Source organism: Seriola dumerili, unplaced genomic scaffold (genome assembly GCF_002260705.1).
Source record: "Seriola dumerili isolate Sdu_G_001 unplaced genomic scaffold, Sdu_1.0 BDQW01001299.1, whole genome shotgun sequence".
In the NCBI taxonomy this organism is placed as follows: Eukaryota; Metazoa; Chordata; class Actinopteri; order Carangiformes; family Carangidae; genus Seriola; species Seriola dumerili.
In genome coordinates, this window is record NW_019175554.1 from 2830839 (window position 1) to 2843217 (window position 12379).

Sequence of the window (12379 nt, forward strand, 5' to 3'; positions counted from 1 at the left end):
GTCTGTTTATTTTCAACTTTAGGACAAAAAGACCACACGTACAAGCAGACAGTTTGTATGAAGAATTAGGACACAGGCATTGTATTGATCTCAGTGGGATTAGGATATCCTGATATTGATTGGTAGACCTATGTTAAGGTACTGACGCAGCCCAGCGGCTTGAATTGACCTTGCTGCACAAAAACCTCTCCACCGTGAGCATGTTTTTACTGCAAAGATCCTATGCCTGAAATGTCATATGGGAGTGGAGGGAGGGGGTATTGATTGTGTGTTTTCACACTTGTCCAATTTCAACACAGTCTGTTTGGCAAGCTTCTGTTGCCATAACGACTCCGCTGCGGGTTGCCTTCCTTAGTCATCAGCCTGTGAGCAGCCCATTGTCTGTGGGAGCCTTCCTCAGTCATAGCACATAAGGACAACAAACAACCACTATGTACACCGTAGTGGAAGACATTCAGTGGAAAATGGTGCAAATACACGAATGACAAATCTTTCATTGATACTTGGACAAGGTTCCATAACTTCATGATTTAATCCAAGTGTTAAAACACGCAAGTCTAGATTCAAACATTTGATCACCGGCCGACAAATATAACTTCGTTGAGAATACGGACGACCCCTCAGTAATTAGATGGTTTTATATTAAGCTATATCAATCACGCAGTGAGAGGTTTAACAGTGCACCTACTGCTCACTAAATCCTGGAATTTCCCATCTTCTGCTTTTTGATTTAATGCCTGTGCAAGAGTCAACATCATAGCAAGATATCGTAATGCCAAAACTGAACATTTCCAACTGTGTGTGTGTGTGTGTGTGTGTGTGTGTGTGTGTGTGTGTGTGTGTGTGTGTGTGTGTGGTGTGTGTGTGTGTGTGTGTGTGTGTGTGTGTGTGTGTGTGTGTGTGTGTGTGGTCATTAGTCAATGTAGCCATTCAATTCAAATTTGTTGTAAGATTACAGTTAAGTATAGTGTTGCCAAAGCAGGTTGTACAAGGTTTACAATATAGAGTATTCATAATATAATGTAAACAAACATACATAATTATATGCTGCACAATATGAAATATTGCTGTATAACAAATATAGTGTTGGAAAGTGACTATACAATATTATATACTACATACAAATATATTTCTATCACCTACAGTTTACTGTAATAAAAGAAAAACTAAGCGTATTTATTTATTCTCAAAGCCTTTCTAGGAAAACAATCTAGAGTATCTTGAATCTTAAACTCACTCACTATACAAGCTCTTGTGTGGGACTTTTGTTTTGTTTTGCTTTGCTCCACTCATGTTATTAACAGCAGTAGGATCTCAATCTGGATCATGGAATTTCTTTCACATACATTAAATCTTACAATTAAATTGAGTCCAATTTATCCAATACTCAGCTATTCTTTTCTTTTATCCTTAACATTCTCATCTTTTAGTTTTATATGTTAGTCTCAAAGTCTTTTTTCATTCTGTAGCACTTTGGCTTTTGTTGGCCCATGTACACTAGATGGCCATGCAAAAAAAGAGTGCTGCTCTCATTGGACCACCCTGTAAAATAAAGTTTAAATCAACAAATATATTGTTGTGGTGAGTGCTTAACATGCTTATGTAAGTTTATATTCTGAACCTTCACCTGGAAGGGTACAAGTTTGCTAGTTATGACTGATTTAGTAAGTCTTATATTTTATATGTAAACATTGATATATAGAGTACAAACTTGGCGCTCACATCACCACTAACAGTGCAGCTCATAATTTTCGGCAACCACTTAGTTTTGCTGCTGTTCAGGAAAAGAAATGATTATTGATTTAAAAGATGAATTGCACATGATTAAATCCCCCCTCCACTGCACCTGTGTTTTACATGTTTACCAAATCCAAAAGGTGACCATTCAAGCATCACAAATGACCCCCCGCCCCCCCACCCCATAACAGAGCATACTCCTGTCTGCTCCCCATCCCGCAACAACAACAACCTGGAGGAGAGAGCGCGCAACTACATCACTGCCCCTGCCTCCTCCTCACAGCGTTGGTCGCCATCCATCCCCTCTCCTCCTGTACCATAACAGATGGTGGGAACAACATTGCATCCACCGGGTACCACAATAGACCGCAGCATCCAGTCCAGACAACGCTGGCCTTGCACCATCATGCTCCTAGTGCAGGACTGCGTGAGGCTGTGAGTGCCGTCGTGATTTATTTCACGCGGTACCACCACCACCACCACCACCACGGCCACGGAGGAACCTTCTTGCGACTGTTTGGGCTCTCCATCGAGTGGGGAAGATGGCCGCTATGAAAATATTAACCAGCACAGGGCTTTTCTTGGCGTTCTGTGCGCTGGGGCTGCTCGCCATGGCGATTTGCACCGATTATTGGTACGAGACCGACGCGAGGAGACATCGAGAGAGGTGTAAAAACTATGCCAACAAGCGAAACGACCCGGGGTACATCTACATTTCAAACCACAACCTCCCCCTCCAGATGCCTCCAAAGAGCCTGGAGAGGAAAGGTAACGGGCCAGATGCTGGAGCTCTCATCAGGGGGAAGCGGCACTTCCTGGCCGCAGCGTCTGCCATGGAGTCTCATTGCAGCCGGCAGTTTAACTCCACCATCTCCGGACTCTGGAGGAAGTGTCACCGGGAAGGATTCGACCTGGAGACCGAGGACCTTATTCACAAAGGTAAACACGAGCTGTCTGAAGCCTGCACCAGGCCGTGATGCTCGGCGGTGAGCTCACACCCAGCCTGACACAAACACAGGATCATCCAGAGGCCCACGTCCTCCCCTCACAATAATGCGTGTCTGTGTTTTACATTTTAGAGTAATAAAACTGGAGTGTTTTTTGGGGGTTTTTTGGGTTTTTTTTTTAAAGCTTGAATCTTTTTTATTTTTTTTATTTGTGAAATTCGTTGTCCATGGTGCTGAGTGATCTCCTCTTGCTGAGTCCCTCTCCCTGAGATAATGGCCGGTCTATTTTTGCTCCTTCTGTTTTCTTAACCCGTTTGCCTCTGTAGGAGATTTAAACAACATCTTGTGAAGGTTAATGTCGCACAGGGGGATTTTATAGAGCAGAAGAAGCTGAATCACTCAGGGACAACACAACATACAGCCCTGAATAAGACGCTCAACTCTCAGGCCTCACTCATTGATGCTATACCTGGTCCAGAACCAGGTCCTAAAACTGAGCAGATACACAGAGAGGGGAATCTCACTCTGTAGAAAACATGGTTGTCACAAATTGTTGTTGTGATCACAGTTGCCGGAGTTAATGTAGATGAACCTTCATTCATCAGTATAACCTAAAAAGAGTTATTGTTATAATTGTTTTCTATTCCAAGCATTAACTGTCAGCTACACCTTGCTGTTTTTAAAAATCCATTTCTGTCTGCGCCTACACCCCCTGATCTACTGTAAAATAATGATTAATGCCACTTTTTTGTTAAGTTTAACCACCGAAATCTTTAAATCTGCCAAGTTAATAACACAAGACTTAATTCTCTGGAATAAAACCATCCACAGTAGCCTATGACACTCTCAGTTCTGCTTTTCAAAAACCAGGATGTAGCGACAGCAGTGAGCAATAGATGTGTATAAAGTATAGTTACAGTTATTTTTTTGTTGAGCTGACTGCACCTCTCAGTCATACGGGGGTAGACTTTATGACATGAGCACACTACCTCTCAGAAAGGTGTTAACTACAAGTTTGTACCGGACGACATACTGTCTAAAAAATACACCCGACTGTCTTTCACATTGTGTCAGCAGAAACATACTGTATATATTACAAGCTTCACAAAGGGAATATTGTTTTGCAGTACATGTGTGCATGATATTATGTCCACACCTTGTACTGCTCAACTTTGATCATGGTCAAATTACTAAAATGAATTGAACTGCTATTAAAAGTGCTTGCTACTACTAAATCATGCACCTCTGGGTCATTCACCATGCTGAGAGCAAAGCAGCAGGAATGAAGGTGCAGATTAGAATTTGCCTCAATTGCAAGTATGATAATGAAATCCAAATCCAACCTAAACACTGTTTGTTATCTACTTTGCCTTGTCAGATTCTTAAAACTCCATTTATTCCTTTTGATAATTATGTTTAGTGTAAATATTAGTGTTGATATCTGAGCAACTTGATATCACATATTAATGCTGTTTTCACAGATTATTTATGAAGGCCACTAGGTTGCCAGAGTCAGTTTTATAAACAGACTAGTAACTGTTTAAAACAGATTAATGATAATGTTAAAATGGAACTGAAAGAAAGCACAAAAATTACCAGCTCTACTCTTGTCACTGTCATGTTCACTACACTGAAGACGCATTTGCACAAGTATGAAATGGTACACATGTCAAAGTGATATGCCATTCAAATCACACAAATAATTTAACATCATAATAGCTCTGACCAAGCTTGTTTTCAGAGCTATGGCAGCTACTGACTAAATGTCAGTATGTTCACCTGTTTGGAACCAAGTGTAAACACAGAGTGAGAGCAGATGTTTTCAACTTTCCTTATTGTAACTCTGTCTGTCATTGCACCTGTAGGCAAACAACAGATACACAGCTCTCAAGTGATGCAATTTACAAAACTGTGTTCAAAATCAGACAGAATGAAAGATGAAAGCAAATGCAAAATGATGCAAAATTTTTAAGAAGTGAGTGTGTCTCATCAGGGAACATAATCTGTTGAAAGTTATTTTCTCAAGTGCTGCAAATTGTGAACTTTGATGGTGCACGGGCGTAAAGGTGTCTGATGTCTGTCTAATCATGATTACAGCCTCGATGATCACAGCGTTGTGACAGTAGTGATATCAGGAAAAGAGCAGCGTCTGTGTTGAACAAATTCTGCCGTTGTGGACAGATATAGCAGCAAGTGTTGATTTTCGTTTGTCCGTAGCTGATACGTTTTGGAAAATGTGTTGAGTTGTCCATTAATCGATTAGTCAACTGAAAGTTTTGTTAATCATTTCAAGTTTCTATCAAGCTTGAATGCCAAACAATTGCTGGTTCCAGCTTCTCAGATGAAAAGTGAATTTGAAATGAATTCTTTGTCTCATATGATAAAGCGGAATATCTTTGGGTTTTTGAAGACCTTTAAATTTTGCCCGGGTAGCCACCATTTTGAAAGTTAAAGTTTCCTTAACATGATATGTAAATTTGTAACTGCGTTTAAAGCAGGTACGTATGTGAAGCTGAAGTCCTCATATGAAAGCTGGTGCTTTCTAGATCATTAGATTAGAAATTACAGAGGTTGAGGCTTTGACACAGTCATGTGACAATTTCCTGTAATTGTGTTATCTAATTTTTTGAAAATGTATTATAGAAGGAAAAACTTTCCCCGTGGCTCTTGTGATTTATACCAAATACTGTACACTAGTTTATAGAAATCACAGTTTTTCCCCAAATTATGAAAAATAACTACAAATATCACCAGGGATTTTCTGCTAGGGCATTGATATAAATAATTATTAAATCTAAATGTAGCTAATTTGGAATACAGTTTACTGCACTGATCTTCAAGTAAATATGAAGACATTCAATTTAAATGAGAACAATTAAGGTTCTGTATGTGGCCTTTGGCGGAATAATCCATATTCCATATTGTTTCCTAATCCGTCCTTAATAACAGTGAAGGAGTGGTTGGGAACATGAGGTTAATAAGGCCAAGTCAGTTTGTTAAAACTCAGTAAGGTTTTTAAATAAATATGAAGCTTTTCTACCATTAATATATTGTTTCATAATCTCACAAGTCAGGCAAAGGTTCACAGTGACATTTACATTTAACTTTCCTGTTACCGCTCTCCACTTCTATTAAGGATGTTTGTGCTCCAGTTATAATTGTCTCTATCATTGTTCTTTACCAGGAATAATTCAAAGATGTACTCCAGTCAAGTATCACTACTCTTCATCCATCCTACCACGAAATTTACCCATCAACATCACAAAGACCATACGACAGGATGAGTGGCATGCACTCCGTAAGTATGAAAGTGTTTGTCTGTCGTTTGTTTATTCACATTTATTTTTCTGCTTTCTCCGTCTAATGTATTCAATTAACAGACTGTTTGAGACATAAAAAAAGGGAAAATATAAGAAAAGGTCGAGAAAATGAATGGTTTAATGGTTACATTTTAAGTCTCTGCTTAAAAACTGCATCTTCTATACAAGCTTCCTTTGCATTTAGCCGTTTAGTTGAGTATATGTGAAATCTGGTGAGCCGAGAGGAAGGATTTTGGGTCCTATCTTATTTTCTTTGTACGTGTTTCTCATAGGTCACTTTATTCACCAACATAGTCCTACCATAGGCATTCTGAGATATGTTTAGATTTCCCTGTGTTGTCATCATTCACGTCAATCCTCTGTAAGTCAGTCAAACAAAAGCCAGTCAAACAAATTGTTTGAAAGATTTTACTCATCTCTTTTAAGGCACAGCTTCCCCTCACTCCTGAATATATCACTGATGTAGACTCTTCCATGTCTAGACCCATGACCAGAGGTTATCATGTCATCACTATTAGGGAGCCATTGGCTTTGAAATGGCTTATCTGAGGACATTAGGTCAGACAAATCTCTCCTGAAAAGGAGGCTTGTATTACTTACTCGATATCCTTGTTCAAAGAGATGGCGTAAGAGTGCTGTTCGACCTTGGATTGCAGCGGTAGTGATTTTCAATATGATATACAGGTACTTTTATCTTAATGCTTCCAGGTGTGTTCTGTGCAGGTGTGTCTGTGATTTACTTCAGTTTTAAATTCAGTGTTGTGACTCTGCTGTGATGTGTTCTGCTTTACACATGAAACGATATCTATACAATATTCTTATTCTTATCATCATGCTGTTCCTGCTGCTATTATCATCATCCAATTCTATCCGTCATTATAGCTCAGCGGGAGTAAAGTTTTATTTTATGGGTTCTTAATTTAAGAATTATTTCCTATTGTATTTCTATGAATTTTCCTGGAAAGAACTGCAATTTGGGTTAGTTGACATCCTCTTCTTTTAATAAGTGCAAAGCAGGTCAGCTGAACAATTTGCCTACAGGCAAACGTACAGTTCTATATAAATATACAATTTTGTTTCCAATAATAAATGAATAATGAACGAATATTTATTTGGGTTCAATTAGAGCTTTTCTTGTAAAGACATTCTTATTTTTGCCATAATTAAACTCAAATACATAGTACATTCTGTAAAACTTCCTGAGAGATCATTAGAAATTAACAAATGCATGAAATTAAATGCTAACCTTATTGGCTTTCAGTCAATTCGCTGACATAAGCTTGAGCATGGTATAGCATAGCTAGAATAAGCATAATACGAGTGTCTCTTAAAGCTAACATGGGGTCCTTGGTTCGGCTGTTGTATCACATCTTGTATACAGATAAAGTAAAAACATATTCATTTTCAAGTTACCTGCACAGTCAAAAACATTTTAGTGTGGTAAAGTGCTAGTAGAGTGATAGTGTGACACTAGCTGCTCAAACATCAGCACTGTAGTTTGTAGATTCCAGCTTTAATTTCAGTTTCTTTGTACATACTGGTGAGTAATCACCAGTTTCATTGTTGAGCAGCTGTAAGTCACAGTTCTCCTGGTGACGTTTTCATCTCTGCTTGCAGATCTAAGAAGAATGACGGCTGGCTTTGTGGGCATGGCCGTGTCCATCATTCTTTTTGGCTGGATCATTGGAGTGCTGGGATGCTGCCAGCAGCATGACCTCATGCAATATGTAGCTGGGCTACTCTTTCTCATGGGAGGTACTGTGAGAGCACATATGCTCACATCCACACACAAGCGCACAGACAAAATCCAATTTTATTCAATTTCTGTGTTTATTGGGTGACAGCTGAGATCCTCTTTGGGTTACCATGAGATAGTAGATCAATGCTGTGCAGTAACACGACCCCTGTCCTGCAGTAAGATGTACAGAGCATGTAGGAATTTAGAAATCAAACTAGAACCATTTTAAATCACTGCTTGTCTCTTCTGCTCACACAGGAACATGCTGCATCATCTCCTTGTGCACATGTGTGGCAGGAATCAATTTTGAGTTATCCCGCTACCCCCGCTACATGTATGGCCTCCCCGAGGACATTAGCCATGGCTATGGCTGGTCTATGTTTTGTGCCTGGGGGGGTCTCGGTCTCACATTGCTGGCTGGCTTCCTCTGCACCTTGGCCCCATCCCTGAGCACACCCGCTCGCACAACGACCCACAAGCCGAGGCAGGAGAACGGAACCGTGTGACAGGACCGAGGCGCCGAGAAGCGATTGACCCACTGAACGCACAAACCCCACCCTTCCAGTCTTGATGTGCAACTCTGAAACAGTTTTTGTCTGATCACCATCTCACACCACCCTCGACATCGCAATCGCCACCCCCAACCCCCTTCAGTGTTTTAAGTGTGCCTGAGTTGTGACGGAAGGAGCAAAGGAACGACAAACTTCACACACCTAATCTCAGAATTCGCAGAGGGACCTCCAGGAACAGCAAGAGTATCACCTACGTAACATATGACTGAGGCATGGCTCTCACAGCACAAATAAGACGTTCTTTTTTGGTCCAGATTTTTGACATGCTGTCTTCACGCTGATCTAAAGGTGACTGTTTTCTCTAAAGAGAATTTGTCTTAAAATGGTGCTCTCTTTAATACATAAAGCCACAAACACTCCCACACAGCACAGCACAACACACAGCACAACACACACACACACATACACACACACACACACACACACACACACACACACACGCACACATCCACACACACATCCACACACACCAGCTTTTCCACACATGCTCAATTACTCTGAATGAATCATGAGAGAAATCCTCCAAAAGGAACAAACATACAAATATCAGGCATCCTGTCAGCATTCCTCTTTCAGTCGAGTGATGTGTGCTGTGTTATTGTTTGTAATGAAAAAAAAACAAAAAAAAACATTCAGACGTCAGATGACTGCCCATTGCTTATCTTTAGTGTAGCACACTTACGGATATCAAACATGAGTCCCGGGGGTAGAACGTCTGCAGCCTCTGCAGAGCATAACATGGATATACCTGTGTGGTCAGTACGATAAAACACACACAAGTAAATTTGCATTGGAAGGTAAATCGTTTGATGCTTCTTTAAAGATTCTATATGTACAAATGCATCTCTGTGTAGATCCAGATCATTGTTTGTGTGAAGTAGATTTTGAATAAGAATGTTTGTTTTCTGTTTGTATAGAGGTGATGATGGCTGAAAGTGTGCAGAAGATAGAGAGTGACAGGATTGTGCTAGCAGAGTGAATCCATTATGTATTCAGCAACATGAAGGTATTTTGTGGTACGAAATGAAAAGAAAGTGAGAAGCAGGAGAAGGCGTGAGGTCACAGTAACTGCTGAGCTGTGACTTAAAGCTGCTGTGCCGTTACCGCTCTGACGGACCCAGTTGTTTGCTGACAGCTGAATCATAACCTGACAAGAGCAAAACAAAAAGCCAAACTGTAGGGGAAGTATTTGATAACTCCATTGTTTGCCCTTAATAATGGTCAGCTGTTTTGTGTACCACTCTGAATACATGCAAGTTAAGCAATTTTAGAAGAAGAAAAAAAAATTTCCCAGTCCTCATTTACACTGAATACAGTAACACAGTGGTAGAAGTGTAATCATTTCCTGACTAAAAATCTGACTGATACAACAAAACAATGGAACATAATTTGTTGTTTTGTTTTGTTTACATGTGGGTTAGATAGCACAATCAGTAACGTCTATTAAGGCAAGTTTCATGACGTTTGTTTGCAAACCAGCGTGCAATACAGTTTACACATGACGTATGTATCATGACAACCAAACAAATTACATGTCCAAATTTCAGGACACAATAATGTTCCAGTAGAGTGAATCATCAGCTGCCACTAAAAGCAAGATATTTCAGTCCTTTGTACTTTTATGATCCAGTAGTTTGATTGAGAATGCATTAGAAAAGCACAAATAGTAATCCAGAAAAACTCACTGTCCCTCAGCACAAAGCACAGTATGTACAGGCTATACTTTGAAAACAAAACCAAAAGGTCAAAATGAAGTAATACATCCATTGCAGTTTGGTTGATCTTTGGAACACAACTTGTATCATCTCTTGATCAGTAAAAACATTTTATTTTATTGTGTACTAACATAACAAAAAAAAAAGTACACTGTATATTGTGTAGTATGTGATAGGAACATGGGAAGTTTGGAATTCAATTGTTGGATTAAAAATTCATCCAAATCTTGTATCGAAGAAAAGCACAAATAGTGATTTAGAAAGGCTTAAGACGGCAGAGACGTACGTAAAAAGCTGTAACCCAAATACACCGTATACTCATTTTGTGTTTCAGTTGTGCTGCGTTTATTTTCAAAAATAATATAAAAACAAAATAATTAGTGAAAATAAAGTAATATGGGAAACGCCATATGCCATTTCATATTAACAGTTGGACTAATGTGTGGTACACAACCTCCAATTCTGTCATTACTACAAATCAGTAAAATACACCGGTTTTGTGCACTAATGTGTACTCATGAGATGAAACGAGATGAAGCTTTTGAAAAGCGTTGAGGGAGGGGTTTTAGTTTGTTCATTGTAAATGGAAAAGCAATTCCCCTGATGACATTGTAAGATGATAACTAACAGCAGACAATTTTCTGTTATGCAAATATTCTTTTTTTTCCCCCCTCTCCCATAAATGCTGATTGCTGGACTCGAGTCATGGGATAATCTATCAGCTATGTCAATGAACTTTCTTAGAAAAAAAAAAGGTGTTATAATGTGTGTTGACAACACTGTATGTGATGTTCAGTCCTTTCACCATCACCATTAACCTCCTCATGAGGCCACCACTTTCCTCAAGTCAAGGAAATTTAACTGAGGCATGATTGAAAACTGTATCTTCAGTGTCTTGTTGAATCTTTGCACTTTGCTGGGTCTCATAAAAGTCTGTGAACCTGAAGTCTGAGCAGGTGGAGTTATACATTATATGTTTGCAAGGCCACATACAGCAGCAAAAGATGATCAGAGCATGTAATAAGCACCCTGTTGTGTCTTTTACAAAGAGTTTGGGTTTATAACATGTTGTGTGTTTAGGGTCAGTCGGTCCAGGCTCTTATTGTGAAAATATTTATGCCAGAAACAAGGACATGCCATAAATATAAAAATATTTATATGTATGGTCATTACACTGACAACTGGCTCAGTGTGTTTTCTGACATGCTATGACTCACAGAATGCAATGCTGTTTGATGTTTTGGTTTTATAAAGTCTTAAGTTCACACCCAAACTGATACACAGTAATTTAAGTATTACTGTAAGCAGTAAACTGTAATGTATAAGTACATGGTGCAAGTATAATGTGTTAGCACAACTGCACACAAATCTTACAAGTTCTTTTTCTTTTCCAGACTTTTCCAGTACTGACGTGCCACCACTGCACATGTGCAGGACTTTGTCCAAAACGTGTTACAAGCAAAAAACCGAGAGCACATATTTATGCCCCCATATCCCAGATAGTGAATTTTAAAGTACACAAACACATAACAACGTCTGCGATTTCAAACTAAGCTTTCATCATTGATTGGATTGAGATTCAATACAGAAGAACAGCAGCACACAGTAGCAAGATTTACAAAACATTAAAAATAATGTACTTTAGAGAACGAATGAGGTCAGCACAGTGTAACAGCGTATTTGAAATTGTTGTAAAATCCCTCTCAAGTGGCAACTTCCTGTGTTTCATGAGGAACTTAGAAATGTATTCTGTGCAATGAGAGATGCCCTGTGAAAACGCCACCATTTAGAGTGGCGCTTGTTTCAGTAGCACAGCTATTATTTTCTACAAGTCATTTATACTGTTTCAATCCACTGCAGATGTTATGTGGGGATTAAAAAGACATTACAGTCTTGCATGAGCTCATTACAGCTAGTTTCTTTCAATATATTAAAAACTTGTGTCCATTTTTAATTAATTTATTTTACTGAAATAAAATATGTAATTACTAATGCGTTGTGACGTTCAGTGTTTACATTTGTATCCTAATTCTGCAGGTTTGCTCTCCAAAGTTGCACACTTCAATAATCAATCAATAAGAATGAATGAATGAATGAATAAGAGGTGTATGTCATCAAGAGGTAAGACATGATCATTACAGCACTGTCCTTCAAACAAGCATGGAGGCGAGGCCTGGCCTTTTGTCACTTAGGACATGGTGCCATCTAGAGGGAGGACTTGATGTTTTGTGCCTTTGCCTTTTTAAGGCTGAGGTGATAAACTCACTGCTACAGGCATATATATATATATATACTGTATATATACTGAATCCATTGTGTATTACAGAATATTAAATGAATGACGAATGAA

The 12379-nt window shown here is 39.1% G+C and overlaps 1 protein-coding gene across 1 annotated transcript; it reads left to right on the plus strand.

Moving 5' to 3' along the window:
- Positions 1-2090: 2090 nt before the first annotated feature.
- Positions 2091-12023, plus strand: LOC111238399 (transmembrane protein 178B-like). The gene is made up of 4 exons (XM_022767878.1): positions 2091-2676; positions 5869-5982; positions 7622-7759; positions 8001-12023. Exons 1-4 carry the CDS (start codon positions 2280-2282, stop codon positions 8246-8248), a joined length of 897 nt encoding a protein of 298 aa, XP_022623599.1. The 5' UTR covers positions 2091-2279; the 3' UTR covers positions 8249-12023.
- Positions 12024-12379: the final 356 nt, after the last annotated feature.